The sequence below is a fragment of the Nicotiana sylvestris genome, chromosome 6, assembly GCF_000393655.2.
Source record: "Nicotiana sylvestris chromosome 6, ASM39365v2, whole genome shotgun sequence".
Taxonomy (NCBI): Eukaryota; Viridiplantae; Streptophyta; class Magnoliopsida; order Solanales; family Solanaceae; genus Nicotiana; species Nicotiana sylvestris.
Window position 1 is genome coordinate 136,845,397 of NC_091062.1, and position 17,154 is coordinate 136,862,550.

The 17,154-nt window shown below is 36.8% G+C and overlaps 2 protein-coding genes across 2 annotated transcripts; one reads left to right on the top strand and one right to left on the bottom strand.

Annotated features, from left to right (window-relative positions):
• Nucleotides 1-4,382: 4,382 nt before the first annotated feature.
• LOC104234804 (fructose-bisphosphate aldolase-lysine N-methyltransferase, chloroplastic) lies at nt 4,383-5,988 on the top strand. Its single transcript, XM_009788442.2, is given in 1 exon segment — nt 4,383-5,988. A coding segment is annotated over 1 exon segment (1,374 nt). The 5' UTR covers nt 4,383-4,475; the 3' UTR covers nt 5,850-5,988.
• An 867-nt stretch (nt 5,989-6,855) lies between these two features.
• On the bottom strand, nt 6,856-13,589 carry LOC104234805 (cyclin-dependent kinase C-2-like). Its single transcript, XM_009788443.2, has 12 exons — nt 13,223-13,589; nt 11,178-11,259; nt 10,950-11,040; nt 10,442-10,471; nt 10,191-10,300; nt 10,029-10,101; nt 9,825-9,945; nt 9,615-9,732; nt 8,826-8,965; nt 8,659-8,716; nt 7,874-7,944; nt 6,856-7,736 (listed from the first exon to the last, which is right to left on the bottom strand). Exons 1-12 carry the CDS (start codon nt 13,330-13,332, stop codon nt 7,211-7,213), a joined length of 1,530 nt encoding a protein of 509 aa, XP_009786745.1. The 5' UTR covers nt 13,333-13,589; the 3' UTR covers nt 6,856-7,210.
• Nucleotides 13,590-17,154: the final 3,565 nt, after the last annotated feature.

Below are 17,154 nucleotides of genomic sequence, written 5' to 3' on the forward strand. Positions count from 1 at the left end.
AACTTAACTTCAGGACTACATGTCCTTAACTTTTGAACTTGGAACTCTAAGTTCAGGACTTCAGGATGTCCTTAACTTTTGAACTTAACTTCAGGACCACATGTCCTTAACTTTTGAACTTGTACCTGTAAGTTCAGGACCTATTGTCCTTAACTTTTGGGCTTCTTAGCCTAAATTCAGGACCTATTGTTTTTAACTTTTGAATTTAACTTCAGGTCAGGACTACATGTCCTTTACTTTTGGACTTGTAACTGTAAGTTCAAGACCAAGTGTCCTTAACTTTTGAGCTTGTTAGTCTAAGTTCAGGACCTATTGTCCTTAACTTTTGGGCTTCTTAGCCTAAGTTCAAGACCTATTGTCCTTAATTTTTGAGTTTGTTAGTCTAAGTTAAGGACTTCAGGACCACATGTCCTTAACTTTTGAACTTGTAACTGTAAGTTCAGGACCTATTGTCCTTAACTTTTGGGCTTCTTAGCCTAAATTCAGGACCTATTGTTCTTAACTTTTGAATTTAACTTCAGGTCAGGACTACATGTCCTTAACTTTTGGACTTGTAACTGTAAGTTCAGGACCAAGTGTCCTTAACTTTTGAGCTTGTTAGTCTAAGTTCAGGACCTATTGTCCTTAACTTTTGGGCTTCTTAGCCTAAGTTCAGGACCTATTGTCCTTAATTTTTGAGTTTGTTAGTCTAAGTTAAGGACTTCAGGACCACATGCCCTTAACTTTTGAACTTGTAACTGTAAGTTCAGGACCTATTGTCCTTAACTTTTGGGCTTCTTAGCCTAAGTTCAGGACCTATTATTCTTAACTTTTGCGCTTGTTAGTCTAAGTTCAGGACCAAATGTCCTTAACTTTTGAACTTGTAACTGTAAGTTCAGGACCAAATGTCCTTAACTTTTGAGCTTGTTAGTCTAAGTTCAGGACCTATTGTCCTTAACTTTTGAGCTTGTTAGTCTAAGCTTAGGACTTCAGGACCTATTGTCCTTAACTTTGAACTTGTAACTGTAAGTTCAGGACCTATTGACCTTAACTTTTGGGCTTCTTAGCCTAAATTCAGGACCTATAATATTATTAACTTTTGCGCTTGTTAGTCTAAGTTCAGGACCAAATGTCCTTAACTTTTGAACTTGTAACTGTAAGTTCAGGACCAAATGTCCTTAACTTTTGAGCTTGTTAGTCTAAGCTTAGGACTTCAGGACCTATTGCCCTTAACTTTTGAACTTGTAACTGTAAGTTCAGGACCTATTGTCCTTAACTTTTGAGCTTGTTAGTGTAAGAAAACAAGCAATGAAAAAACAAGATGAAACTAGGCTAACCAGTCAACAATGTCATCAATCCTCTCAGGCCAGTGACATGTCAAAAGAGTAACAGTCCCACACAAAGCATACATATCTGCCTGTTCTGAGAAGTAACAAAGCTCACTATCTGCAAACTTGACTTAATTAAGTGCGCATCGAAGCAATTTAAGGCATATCAGTGGAGAACAATATCAGTGGAGAACAATACAGATCTCGTACGAAGTTTAGTAACTCTAAGTGTAAAAGGGAGCATATATCTATGAATTTGTCTTAATTAAATTCTTTTTAGATGGAAAAATTCAAAGAAACAAACTAATAAGCTCATGACGAAAAGTCAACAGCAGGAGATCTATCTGAAACCTCAACGGACGGCGGCACAGTTTTTCTCCCTAACACATGAAAGAGATAGAACAAAGGGTAACACAGTCTTTTCATATTAATTTTAATATACTAGTAGCTACTATTGCTAAGCATTAAAAATGCTAGATATAAAAAGTAAATACCACTTTAAAAAGTGGCTACCTCACACAATTTTTACCCTAAATACATCTAGCTGCTCTAAAAGATCATAACGACCAATTATTATTGGAAGGAATTCTGAAGACGAAATTACTGTTTTATTTTTCAAATAATTGAAAGTTCTTTCAATCAAAGTAATAATGTATCAGAAGGTCTAACGTTAAGTAACATCAAAATTTGTGATTTCCAGAAGTTGACTGGTAGCCTTTTCAATTTCATTAGGTAAATATACACGCACACATGTATCTGGAATAAGATATTTGGATATTCTGTTCCTCTTTTTTTCCTTTTCAATCAAATACCCAGAAAGGAGAAAAGGTTTAGAAAAGGCAACTCAGACTACTTTGCTAAGCCCTTTGCAATATATATCTTCGAGCTGTCAATACGGGCTAAGCTGGGCCGGCCCACTATTTCGATAGGCCTTAAAATGATCAGCCCGACCCTAACCTACGTGGGTACAGGGTCCCACGAGCCGGCCCACTATCTTTATAAATTGTTTTCCATATTTTTTAAACCAAAATTGCAAAACATATATATTTACACGCCAAAAAAACATATTTGTCGGATAGCAAGTTTCTGCAAAACTTAATAACTTTTGATATTGTTTCAATAGATTACTATAAAACACAAAAAAGAGGACAATATTTCATTCATTAAAAGTCAATACTCAAAATAAACTATTCAAAAATATTTTCAAGGTGCTCATGGTATATCCAATGCCAATAAATCATCTTCATCTAGCACATTGAAATTCTCTTGTGAAACAAAAATGTCTTAACATCTTCATTTTTTTTAAATCTGTAATTATATGCAATGTTAATTAGTTAAAACATTAAAAAATAACTAAAATTTTAAGGACAAAAAAATATTTGTATTCACATAAAAAGTATTACTAGTTTAGGATTGGATTACTCTTCTTGTTATTTTAGTTTCTTATTTTTTTTATATTTTTAATTAAACACGTTATTAAGCCCACGGGCTGAGCCAGCCCAACCTCGATCAAGCCTCATGGGCCACGAGCTTACTTGGGGCTTAAAAACCTCGTTTTAAATGAGTTCCAAATTTTTTAGCCCAGCCCTATTAAATCATGGGCCGGACCGGGCCGGCAGGCCAAGCCCATATTGATGGTTGTGGTCTTCACGTAAGGTAAAAATAGCATGGGCTAGCCAGTTTTTGGTTGGTAATTGAAAAATAGCCAGCGTTTGCAAAGTCATTGAAAAATAGCCACTATTTTGCTGCAATACGGAAAGTTCCAGCATAATATACTGGAGATTGATGCACCTGTGTATGAACTTCCATCATATTATGCCGGAACTCCGGAACTCCAGAACTCCAGTATATTATGCTGGAATATTTTTCGGATTTTGAACAGTGTTTTCGTTCAGATTTATCTTTACATGAAAAGTGACTAAATTTCGATTATTTTTGAAACTGTGGCTATTTTTCAATTACCACTTGTAAATCAAACTATTTTTGAATTTCACCCCGAATGTAAGTCCTTACTTGTTTGACTCAAAAGATTTTTAACTCTTTTTAAGCAAATCAATCAAAGATGAAGGGGTAAATCGTAGTCAAACTTAATTAATATCGGATCGAAAGATTGAATGACCGCAATTGCAAATTAGATGAGTAGAGCACCAAAAGATCTTATTCAAAATTGAGCGCAGCCTTCCCTCTCCGTAGAGGGGGAAGAAGAATTATAATTGTTTTGCCCTTTTCGGGGTACAGGGATTGAGCTCACTCCTTCTTCTTTATACGGAAAGCCCTCTTTTTTCCCCTTTCCGGTGGAGTTCTGTTCATCTCTTTATTTTGTGAGGAATCCCCCCCCCCCCTCCTTTGGGGCTTACTTGCACTTGTATATATAGTCGAAAAACCCTCTTACCCTTGCCACGACCTTACGACCGTAAGGTCTCCTGGTTGTTGTTGTGTAGAATGTCTTAAAAGAGGGATTGGATTGACTCTATTGGCTTCTTACCCGATGGCAAAAATGCGGTCGTGACCGCCCTAATCGAAGTGGTCAGATTTTGACCAATACATTACTATAGGCAAAGGAGTTTGTGTGCATTATTTTTAGCGTACTCCGATTCATAACGTTAAAATATCTTTGCAATGACAATTGTACGCTAGCGGTTGGGCATATATTTGGTTGAAACTTAAAAATAGAGTTGTTGAATTTGTGTTGAAAAATAAATTTTGGAAGATGAAGTTATGTTTGGATTGCATTTTATTTGAAAAAGAAGTTAAAGTTTTGTGAGTGGAAGGGAAATTTTCACCAAAAAAAACCCTAAACCAGTTTTGGAAATTTGAAAAAGAATTGAATTTTTTTCGTAGATTATATTCCATGAACAAATATTGTTTTCAAAAATAATTTCAAAACAAACTGCCAAAATCTATTACCAAATGGGTCCTTTTTACGTCCGAAACAATATTATTCCCTTCTTTTATGTGAGCCAATTTAGCTAGGGATGAAGTTTAAGAAAGAAAGAAAGAGACCCTAAATTTAAGAAAGAAAAAGGAAACTTTTTTGGAGCCAGTTAGCATTACGATTCCGGAATTAGCAACAGATGGTGTCCCTTCCTCGTCACAACAGCATAACATTGAAACCGCACCTTATAAGCCAATGCGCGAAAATTTGCATTTTGATTATTATCTTTAAAAATGGTAATCTCCCACAGAGTCAAATTATCAAACACCTGGCGACCACCATGCTCAGTCCTCACCGTCATCCGTCGGCTCCGCTGCAAATTCACCTTCTCCACTTGTTGTTCAGAGTGTGATGACTTTTTGCCGTGGTTGGAACACAAGGCTGGGTTGGAGATATCTTCCTTGCTTTCAATTGGAAACTCCGCTCACTACGGAAAATCACTCGTTGCTGGTCACCCTATAAAACCAGGCGATTGCTTGTTCAAGGTTCCTTACAATGTGCAATTGGCCCCTGATAATCTCCCCAAAGGTATCGATACTTTATTCGGAGATAATGTAAGTAATGCCGCTAAAGTTGCCTTACTCATTCTATATGAGCAGAAGTTGGGACACAAATCTGAATGGGCCCCTTAAATTACTCGTCGTCCCCGGCTTGAACATATGCATAACACAATATTCTGGGATGACAATGAGCTACAGATGATTCAACCGAGTTCATTATATCACCAAACAATTATGCATAAGTTGTTTGTTGAACAAGAATTTCTAACAATTAAGAAGGCCGATTTTGTACAAGATGTGTTAACGTTAGAGGACTTTAAATATGCATTCTCTTTAGTTACATCGCGAGCATGGGAAAGCTCTCGGGGTGTATCTATGATTCCTTTTGCAGATTTTGCAAATCATAGTGACCTTTCGGAGACGATTGTATTAAGTAATGAAGAGGAACAGCTCTCAGAGGTTATTGCGGATTACAGTTATGCTCCTGGTGATGAGGTGCTCATAAGATATGGAAAGTTTTCAAATGCAAGACTCCTTTTGGATTTTGGATTTACTCTTCCTTGTAATAAGTACGAACAGGTTCAAGTTGAGCTGAGTATACCTCATGAGGGCAACCTACGTCAGTTGAAGTTGGAGCTTTTGAGTAGACATAAGATGCTAATTCTTAAAGATGTCAATGGATTAAGCTCTTCTGAGAACTCGTTCGCGCTCAAGGAGGTTAGGGGGTATGCTCATGACGGTCAAGGTAGGGGAATTCCACAGTCAATGCGTGCATTCGCCCGTGTTTTGTGCTCCAGTTCTCTACAATAGATAAATGATTTGGCAGAGGAAGCTGCGGAAAATGATGGTCGACTGGCTCGGCGTCCACTCAAGGACAAGAGCAGAGAGATTGAAGCACATCAGTTTTTGCAATAAAAAATCAATGAGATAATAGAAGAGTATAATGCATCTATTAAGTCATTGGAGCTGCCTGCTACTCTCTGTATGGTTGGGAAACATGATCTGCGGAGACAAATGGCTCAATGCCTTCTCATTGGTGAGCTTCGTGTACTGAAATCTGCTGCACTATGGCTGGAAAATTATTGTGCAACTTTATTCAAAGTTTAGACGACATTCTTATGCTCATTCAAGAAGCCAAAAAAGAAGGTACTTTTGAAACCTGTGACCTTAAACATATCATAATATTTGCTTGACTATAAAAGCTTGTCTGTAAGAGTGAAATGAGAAGTTCAAAGTTAAAATTATTTCCAAATTTAAAGAGACGGTCATTCTTTATGGAATAGAGTTCAGTGGTGGCAAAATCGTTAAAAGAAAACAGTTATCCACCCATATTATCCACTAAAAAATGGGTTGGATAATAAACTTTTTAAAAACGGATCCAAATATGGATAAGAACCATATTATTCATTTTGAAAATGGATAACCAGTGTGTTTAGCTTTTACGTCTGTAAAGCCTTAATTGGGGGTTATTCAAGTTTGGGAAACTAGGAATTCTCATAAAAGTGATCATATTCAAGAAGTCATGGATAATATGGATATCCATATTATCCGCCGGTTAACCCATTTTTTATTCGTATTAAATATGGGTCGGGTCGGATAATTTATCCGTTTTTTGCATTACCCGTATCCGACCCGACCCGCAATAGACTAAAGAGGAGATAATGTCACATAAGGTGGAAGAAAGGGAGTAATAATTTCTAGAAACTAAGGAAAGCTAGGAAAATAATCAAAATAATTTTAATAAAACGGAAAAGGGGGGCAAAGGTGTCGAGACAATTCTTTCATTTTCTACTTTAAGAGTTTTTGGATTTTTTGTATTTCAAAGTAGACGACACAAGAAGTAGACGACACCCATTCTTAAAGGGAAAATTTTCCATATAGAGCATCCTTATTTGATGTTATACCTAATTGTTCGTAGAGTTGATAGAATAGCATGGAAATTGGTCCATTTAGCTGCTAAGCTGAGATTGGCAATGTAATATGATACAACTATAAAGTGTAGAGAAGGCCCCTTATAATCTTCACAAAGAAATGGCCAATCAGAAGAGCTCTAGTAAGAGTTGATGTGGCTCATCCTCGCAAATATATGGCTAATCAAAGGGGCTAATACACATTTTGATCTCGACCACGATTAATAAAAGAAATTCAGTATTTAAACAACAGGAAGATATTCATCGAAAACAGATGAAAATAGAAGTCTTCCCTAGCCAAGTACGTAAATTTATGGTGGTTCTGTTTACAAGTAAATTTGGGTGTGGATAGAGAACATCAGACAATGTCCATAGAAAATTATATATACTTTACGTAACCTTCAGTGTAACAGGTTTTCATATAAACAGGTCCCGCCGATGCCCTGCCACACATTGCCTGCCTTTCTTTGCCATGCATAAGGTTGGATCAGAGAGCCAAGAAAGCGGGAATATCCAATCCACACTTCGCTTTGCTTCCTATATTTCACATTGCACATTTTACTGCTGCCAATTATATTGTTGTTGGTTGCGATTCACATTTGAGCCACGTCCAGTGCCAGAAGCTCCATATGGAGGATAATTTGAACCTCCGACACCATAACTGCTACCTCCACCTCCCCGGGGACCAGCAGCAGGCATTCCTCCTGAACCATATTGGGAACCCCTTCCTTGAGGTGGATAGCGACCACTGCCATAAGCTCCACCTTGGCCACGAGTAGGGTGACCATATCCTCCAGAAGGATTTGCTCCAGCTGGATATCTGCTTGGCCCTGCTGGAGGTCCATGCGGCTTGCCGTAGTGGTGGCTCGGTCCGCCAGCAACCTGAGGTTGGGGTGCATGCAATGGGGGATTTGGGCCTGGTCTCATTTGAGGATGTCCCTGCCCTGACTGCTGAACCGGTGGAAGCCGACCATGCTGCTGCTGGTGATGCAGTTTTTGGCGTTTAGCTGCTTCTTCGTGCTGCCTCTGCTGCTGACGCTTTTTCTTTGTCTGGAACTCATGTGAAGCTTCATAGGTTGGCAAACTGCTCAAGCAAATAATTCCTAATTAAAAGAACTAGAAGAACATATAGGGAATTCATAAAGTGATTCTTTGTACTAAAGAAAAGAGAATCTCTTTTTTGATATTTTTAAGGAAAAAGGATTATCTAGACAGAAATACCTCTTTGGATCGCATGGTAATGGATCAGTCCAGAAATACTCGGCATCAAGTGCATCCTTGGCTGAAATTCTCTTCACAAGATAAAAAGTAGAAAAGCAAGTCAGTCAGGACATTCACATCATTCATAAGACCAGATCCTTAACATCCAATTGGCATTGGAATATAATGGCACACATTTTTAATGCACAAAGATAGTGTTTGCTCATGCAATGAGACTATTGCAGAATATTCACACTTCAGCTGGCTAGCAGGTGCAAATTGCACAGGCGGATTCTGCATCTCTTTGGCCCCTCCCTGGGGGAGAGGATATTGGAGGGAATGTTGACTACGGGAGTCAGTCAAATTACTAGCATCATCAGTGCACTGAAAAGCCCAATTCTTACAAGAATCAATAGCAATTCCGCGTGGCCAAATTTCAATATAAGATGGTTTAGGCACCTAATTAACTTAGATCAAACATCCCAAAAAGATCATACCTTTAAGAAATAAAATGAATTATCACCGAACTGAATTCTCCCAAAAATCTGGTTATTCTATGAAATATTTTGTACAGGAAGTAAACTGTTAAGTTCATTGGAAAATTGCAATGAACTATGCAAGCAAAAGAATACATCTCGTATTTTATTTATTTGTCTCCCCCCCCACCACAAAATAAGGCCTGAAAGAAGTAACAACATAAGTAGAAAATATGATGAGCCCATGTCAAATATATGTTTCAACATTGTCTTGTACTCCATTACTTAAAACAAGCAAAATAATGACATGCATGCCAGAGAAACTGATACCTGAGACGGGTCCAGGGTCAGCATCTTGTCAAGCAACTCCAAAGCATGTCGATCAAAGCTAAAGCCACAGACACAATGATATAAATACATGAACAAGATCTATTTAACACAAATAACTATGCTGTGGAACTACAGCAAATATAGCACACCATATATGGTTTACTTACTGTCTGAAAACCTCCCTTAGACGTCTTTTCAATGGCCTTGATGGTTTGAAATTGTTATACCATGGAATCTTGGAAACTCCAGGCCAATTAACCTCATCTGGAGCACCACACAGCTCAAAAATCTTATTCAACTGCTCTGGCTGAAATCATTGTTAAAGAGGGTTATTCACCTAGAAGTCCGACACAGCCCAAAGTCACATTCAGACATGGTAGTGACTTTTAGCAGGTTGTTCAGGAAAAAAGAAAATTGTCATTACACAAAATATCACACAGCTTTTAAGCTCCATAACAAGTAGTTTGAAAGTACTAATTAATTTGGATTTATGCAGATACTGCAGCTTCTGTTTTTTAAATCCTTGGCAAACAAGTGTAGAATGAAGATCTTCAAATCTTGTCATAAGCTGGTGCACCAGCACAAATATACAAGAACTCTAACGGTGAATATTTAAAGATGCAACAAATTAAGTGTAGAAGCAATCAGTTGTCTTGAACAGACTTGAGACTCGATGATTAATCAGGCATGCCATCGGCCAACCAGAAGTCAGACGTAAAGGAACACCAGACACATACATACTTATTTAAAAAAAAAAGAAGAAGTACACATTGGGAAAATATTAACACATCACAATTCTTTTCAAGCGGAAGCTGTTATTATTTTTCCTAAGACTTTAACCGAGTCTTTGTCAGGCCGAGAATACTGAAGGAAGTGCATTTTAGTTAACTTAAAACTCACATCTTCACTACTTTTGTAAGATTTAGGACATTTAACCAATAGAAAACATCAGCTACCTCATCCTTCCCTGGAAAGATTGGTTTTCCATGAAGTAGCTCAGCGAAGATGCAACCAACCGACCACATATCAACGGCTGGACCATACTTTGTGGTCCCAAGAAGCAGCTCAGGTGGTCTGTTTGATATACCACAAGTCACCACTCACGCGAGAAGAGAATTTAAAATGAAATCCAGCTTACCCCAAAGGATCAGTGTCACAAATCATACCTGTACCATAAAGTAATTACACGATTTGTAAGATTTGCATTGTGATCATTTGAGAAGGATCGAGCAAGCCCAAAATCGGCAAGCTTCAAATTGCCTTTGTTGTCAATCAGAAGATTGGAACCTACAGGGAAAAAGAGTAGCCTATATCACCACATTTAGAGAGATTGAATTTTAGAAAATCAGCATGAATTTCCTAAATCAAACCTTTAATATCACGATGAAGCACTTGATTCACATGACAATAGTGAAGTCCCGTCAAAAGCTGTTTCATGTAACACTGCAAAAGAGAGAATGAAAATCAACATCCCACTCGCCATCTAATTGCTCGGAAATGGTACCAAACATGTTCAAGACAAATTACGCTACCTTAATCTGCGGAACTGAAAATCTCATTCCAGGACGATCAGCAAGCCCAGTCAAATCATGGTCCATGTACTCAAAGACCATGTAGATTCCACCTTTATACTTGTTACCATCTGCAAATGAAGTCATATTGTTACTTCAAATATGACAAACTCAATTAAAGAAGTGATATCAGGACCGGCAGTTGTGGGGTTGGGGGGGAAGGGTACCCAAAAGCACCATATGAAACTAAAACTGAATTTAAAAACACTTGCCTGGCCTCCCTTGCTCATCCTTCTCAGGACCTGCAACAATTAAACATTTGATACTTTCACAGGACTGTTCATCACAAGATAAAGAACAATAACAAAAGAAAAGGCTCATACTCACTAAAACATCATTAAAATATTAGGGCCTTTGTATAATGTCAAATCTGATATCAAAAGGACGTATTTTGCGATTCAGTTTCGTCCCGTAATTGAATATAGTTGGATATTGGCGAAGACCACAGTCAATGCAGGCAAAACTTAATGCATTAGCTGCGGAAAATATAAGAAATATTTAATAAGGTAAATAAATACTTGCTGGCAATGCAATTGCAAGGGCAGAAACTTTTGTATTGGTTCTTTATTAGTGGAAGAAAAAGCACAAAAGGAGGGCACATAAGGAAAAAAAAAAGGACACATAACTTTTGTATGTTGCTTTCAAGTTCACGTAAATAAGGGAAGGTAGTAAACAGTAAAAGAACACAAGATGGAAGCATGTACATTATTTATATCTTACCTGGAGATGTTACAATCTCTTTCAGATTAATCACATTTTCATGGTGCAGCTTCTTCAAGATTTTGATTTCACGTATAGCAGTTATTGGAAACTGCATAAGAACATTAAGAAACACTTCAGAACAACGTATTCTCAAAAGATAACCTTACACCCTTGAATAATCAGTGAGACAAGAGTTTGAACTTTGAAGGAATTAGCCAAACGAAAATCATACTAAAATAAGCTCACCCCTTCTCTTTCGTTGTCCATGCGTATCTTCTTCAAAGCAACAATTTCCCCTGTTCTAATTTCTTTAGCCATGTACACTTGACTGCAAGGTAAAAGATATGCACCATTAACAGTTGTACATACAATGGTCAAACTAAAGAATGGATAACTAACTACTCCCTCCCTTTCGATCTAACAACCACTTTTGCCTTTTGATTTGTATTAAAATCAAATCCACTTCCAGAAATACAGTATAGGGCATCAAAACTACATGTTCCCACCAGTAAACTTGCCAATAACAAACTTTTCTGTCTCTTATTCCACAACATTCAAAAGAAAAACCTATGACCCATACATGTTTCCCTATTGACATAAACAGCATATACTAATCGTACTCTTAATAACTATGCAAATTTATAAAGGAACTCAATATAGCGTGGGCGGGACAGAGGTGTAGGAAAGTAGAAACTTAAATTCCACAGACCTAATGGGACAGAGAGCATAAGTCTCAGTTAGATGAATTTGAATATATTAATATTGAAAATTCTCCATTAATATTTTGAATATGTGAATTATTTTCATCTATAAAATATCGCTCCTCATAGAATTCGTTCAACTCATGATTAGACCAAAAACTTGAACAGGCATGCTAACTGTTGGTACCCCTAATCTGACTGATTACCTAATATTCTTCATATTTGGTTTTGAATGTTCTCATAGGTAGTCTTTTGGTAAGTGAATGTTAAAACCAGTTGGATATAGCTGAAACCTTCCATTATTGGGTTATAAGAGTGTGGTGTGAGGCAATCTCAGAGTTTCCATGAAGCGCATGCGATATTTCATACTCCCTACTCCTTATTAAGGATATATTACATTAGTGAGATAAATAGGCAACAAGATAAGGAGCTGGAAAAAGGTTTCTCACCATCTATCCTCGATTATACCTTTTAGAGTTAAAATAGAACAGGAAAAGAGTCTGCTCTTTCTTGTTAAGATGGTGCAAATCGATTTAACAAAAAAATGTACTAATTTAACTCTGTCTTTTCTTTTGTGGTCGAGATAGTGTTAATTGAATGTCCCATCTAGCATGATGTTGCCAAAGATATGAAAACTAGAATTGAATGCCTTTGGGGGTCTACATATGTGAAAGGGAGACAGAAGGTGCACAGTGTCTCTTCCTAATTGACCGGTTATGGCAGATGACATTTTTTATAAGAAGGGGGTTATGCCAAGAGCAGTGAAGGAACCTTATTTTGTTGGACAAGAAAAGGAGTTGGAAAAGGCAAGAAGGGGATTTGGGATACCATCCCACCCTGTATATGGTGGTTAGTATGGAAATTAAGGAATTAAAGATGTTTTGAAAGCAGAAAGGAGAGCACCTAAATTGAAGTGTTTTTTTTCTTCTTTTTTTAAGGTACCTATATTGAAGTATAAGAGTCTCTTTTTTTGGCATTTTGGTGTAAGCTGAAAAAATGGACATGACGTAGATAGCTTAATAGAGTTTGTGAGACCTCACGAGCTAGACTAGTCGGGAGCTGAGGTTTTGTAAGGTTCCTGATGTACCATACTGCACCAACTTGGTGCAGATTGAGATCAATACAAGTTTTGCTACATACCAATAAAAAACGAAAAGAGAAGGTCTACTCTTTCGATGAGACAGAAAAAACTTGGAACTTCGAGCTGATTTTTTTTTGGGTCAGCGACACTATAAGCTAAAATACTGCTTTACTAACCTTTGAGCTCACAAACACCAGATGTTTTTAATTTGCTGAATATCTACGTTTCTCACAAATCACAATAGAGTTACTAATTTGCAATTGATTGTGGAAAAGAGAATACACCAATTATCCTTCTCTTCCAATTTCTCATCTCTATCCCTACCCACAAAGACCAAAAGGAGCCCAAGACTAAAAGTTGCGGCAAGCAGAGCCCTAATCCACAAATTCTCTAGTACAGTTGATGAAATTTTAAATATGTACAATCAATTAATCAACTACACTTCAACACTAAACTAGTTATTCGTTCCTTATTACGTTGAAGAAATAGATAAAAATAGAAGAACTGACCCGTAAGTGCCTTCACCAATCTGCTCCAATTTCTCGAAACAATCAACGGTCCGAGATCCCCATGTTGGAGCTTCCGTAAGGTTCAGCTGTTCCGGTGCAGCTATCGCCATTTAAGACTAACTTTTTCGATCCAATTCCTCCAAAATCCTCAATGATTTCAGCTATAGAAGAATACTAGGGTTTTGATTAAATTAAAGGTAGATCAAACCAGGAATTGTGAATAAAGGGAATATATATGAAGAAAAGCAGGCAGTTTGGAGACTGGTGGATTGACTCTAAATTCAACAAAGAGTATGATGGAATCTCAAAAAGGAGAAAAAGAAAAAGACGATAGATATTTGGGAGTAAAGCTATAGGAGCAGTGAACAGTGAATGCTATATTTACGTCCGAATATATACTTTTGTAAGAGTTAGGTGTTAAACACTCATCTTTATTTAATGTCACAAACATATCATGCAAAAACCATGATTTTGATTAGTCTTATGTGCTTTTAAAATTAAAATAAATAAATAAGGGAAGAAGGGGATGGGTAAGGGGGTGGGGGTGGGGGTGGGGGGTAAGTGGATGGAGGACAAGTAGTTAAAAGAAAATTAGTACTTTTTCTGAAAAGGTTTGTAAACAAACAAAGTCGCACAAAAATTGATTACAAACTTTTTTTCAACCATTTACTGTTTGTGAATTGTTAGAATTTCTACATGATTAAAAGAATGAGCAGCTATTGTTAGTTTTATAGCATACAAAGAAATAATTATAATAATACGAGAGATGTTTTTCATAGTTTTATTGTGAATTTCTCAAATAAATATGATTTACCTATTAACTAAGAATCGTCTCTATTGTGTGAAGATAATGTTACATACATAAGTCAGTTAAAGTAAAATTTATTAAAAGAGATAGAACAAAATAGATTTCACAAAGGTTCTTCTCATCTATCCAAGCCTTGGTGGATAGAGGTATCTTATACTGTTGCTGGTGGGAGGTGTCAGATATTCCGTGGAATTAGTCGAGGTGCGCGCAAGTTGGCTTGGATACCACAGTTATAAAAAAAAAAGGGATTTCACAAAGGTTCTTTTACTCATTATTTTTAAATGATGGTGAAATTGATGTTTATCAAATCTGGCGCAAGTGATAACATTACTTATATATCCATAAAAACATTTTCACATGCAAGTTTTTGAAATTTGTATAAAAATTGAATGTAGAGGCGCAGAGATCTGCATTAATATGTTTGCAATGTGTACGAACATTAAATTACTTTTTTTTCTTTTACCAAGTTGTTTTTTCTCTATTAATTTTTTGGATAAGATTTTTACTGAAGCATATTTTATCGCATATTCTATGAAGAATTACATGCTATTTTTCTTTCAATAGGATTTTTAATTAATTTTTTAATAAGATTTTAACAAGGTATATTCTTTATGCATTAAACATCCATGGGGCATTGTTATAAATTCATTGAATTATCGATATCGATGCAACCTATTGGATCTGAACCTTTTGCTTAGAAATGCATCAAAATTTACTTCTACCTCTCTCTTATCTTGTTAAACTTTCCTTTCACATCTAATGTAACCATAATATAATAAGTTAGCTCAAGAAGCTACTCTTCTTCCTATGGTCTTTTTTCCTAATATTGTTTTGCAACTTGCTAGAATGTTAAGTGTGACATAAAGCACGTCTAACAATTTAGTGGATAGAGTTACATAAGACACAATTTGAAATGTACTGTCACTAATTTTTTTTAATTAAATGAGTCACGATTTTATTGTCACTTTTGAAGAAGTTACAGTTGAAGAAGGAGGGTATATCCATGCCTTCTTTACAAGAGTAGATAGAGTCAAACAGCTAGTAGTAAAACAACTAACACTTCCTCTAAAACAAAACAACAAAACGTGGCAATAAAGCCGGTATATCAAGGCGGCTCATATATAAGCTTGCTTGATTTTTTCTTCTTGACTCGAAAAGTAGGAAGATTCCATTTGTCGGTGTTAAGTAGAACTTTAACCTGACGAGGAAAGGTATCAAAATTAGTGTTAATATAAACAACACCAGTCTTGTTGCTCAAGGAAGCCATTCTATCCGCCACTCTATTTGCTTCACTGAAGCAATGTCTGATGATTATTCCATTATTATGCACCAAAACTTTTAGCTATCTCACATTGTTTGCAATCCTCCATGGAGAAGGCCAGGTACCAGTGACGCAATTTTGTAGGAGTAGTGAATCAGTTTCACCAATGATAAGGTTGTGGCCTTTTTGAATGCATCAATTGATGCCAAATAATAGTGCACAAGCTTCTGCCTAGTTGCTTGTACCTTGCCCCAACGGTTTGGAGAATGCCATCATGAAATTACCCATGCAATCTCCAATTACACCTCAAGCACCACATTCTCCATCCACACAAGATCTATCACTATTGAGTTTAACAAAAAGGATGGGAGGTCTAATCTATTTGACAGCAACGATAGAGACCTTATTGAGAGGGATGTTACTCGGATTGCAAATGTCCGACCATTCATCCCCAATTTTGACATTCCCAAAGTTACTCTTAAGATTGTTGGCAATGTTGAAAGAAATGAGAGGAATGGATCTAGCTGTAGAGGGTCTTTCCATACTATTTTTGGCACTGCATCTTGATCTCCATAGTTCCCATAAAATGAAAGAAGGAAGAATTTTAAGAACATAGGAAATGACAGAGTTCCTAGTTCTCAGATTCCAGCAACTGATAATAAGGGTCTTCATATTTACATTCCTGAAAGTAACTCCAAGAGACCCAGTAAAGTACTTCCAAATTTTTTGAGCATAGTGGCCTTTGCAAAAAAGATGCTCAACAGTCTCAGCACTATTGGTTATTTCTGCATTTAAACAATATGAACAAATAGCAGGAACATTGATACCAAACTTACTGATCTTTTAATCAGTAGACAGACTGTTATGGATTGCCCTCCAGGTTAAGAATGATATTTTGAAAGGGATGTCATTATGCCAAATCTTGGAATCATATTGGTTAGTACTCCTATTTTGCCTCAGAAGGTTCCAAGTAGTGGTTATGGAAAAATTACCAGTGTTTGAGCATATCCAATAAGGGATATCCTCATTCTCTGGGATAAGCATAATTTGCAGATAAATAATTTGTCTTTTTATAAGTTCAGGAAGTTGAACCTGAAGGCAGGACCATTCCCATTGACCATCAATGAGAACTTCATTAAGCATTAAATTTTGATAGGTTAGACCTCTATCAATCTTTTTGTACAAAGGACCAATGTTGGACCAAGTATCAAACCAGAAACTGATGTTTCCCCTGCCAACATACCATAAAATGTTAGAGTCCACTCTCTCTTTTATGTCACACATAGCTTTCTAGCTGTATGAGTTTCCTTTTGCCCAATTCACCGTAAGGGGGTGAATGTTATCAACATATTTAATCTTCATGAAGTTGGACCACATGGTATTACTGGTTCTAAACTTCCACCATTGTTTAGCATGAAATGCTAACGAGATGTCCTCAAGTTTCCTGAAATTAGCGCCTCCTTCCTTAAAGGGAAAGCAAAGATTATACCAAGACACCCGGTGATGTTTTCCCTCCCTCATTAGCCCCAGGCCAGAAGAATCTGGTGATGTATTTCTCAATCGTGTCAATAGTGCCTTTAGGGGGTGTACTACAGCTAAAGTATGGATATTGAGAGCTAGAAGAACATATCTTATGAGAGTGGCTCTTCCTCCAAATGATAGAAATTTTAGATGCCATCCTCTGATTCTGTTGACCACCTTTGATAACAACTAGGTCGGGAATCCAAATTAGAGTAAGAATTTAAGAAGTAAATGCAGAAGCAATAACAACAAGGAATTGAACAACTAGAATTAAAGAGATGAAAATAAAGGATATGGGAAGAATTCAAGGAAAAAATTCCAAGAACTTCCAAGAACGTAAGT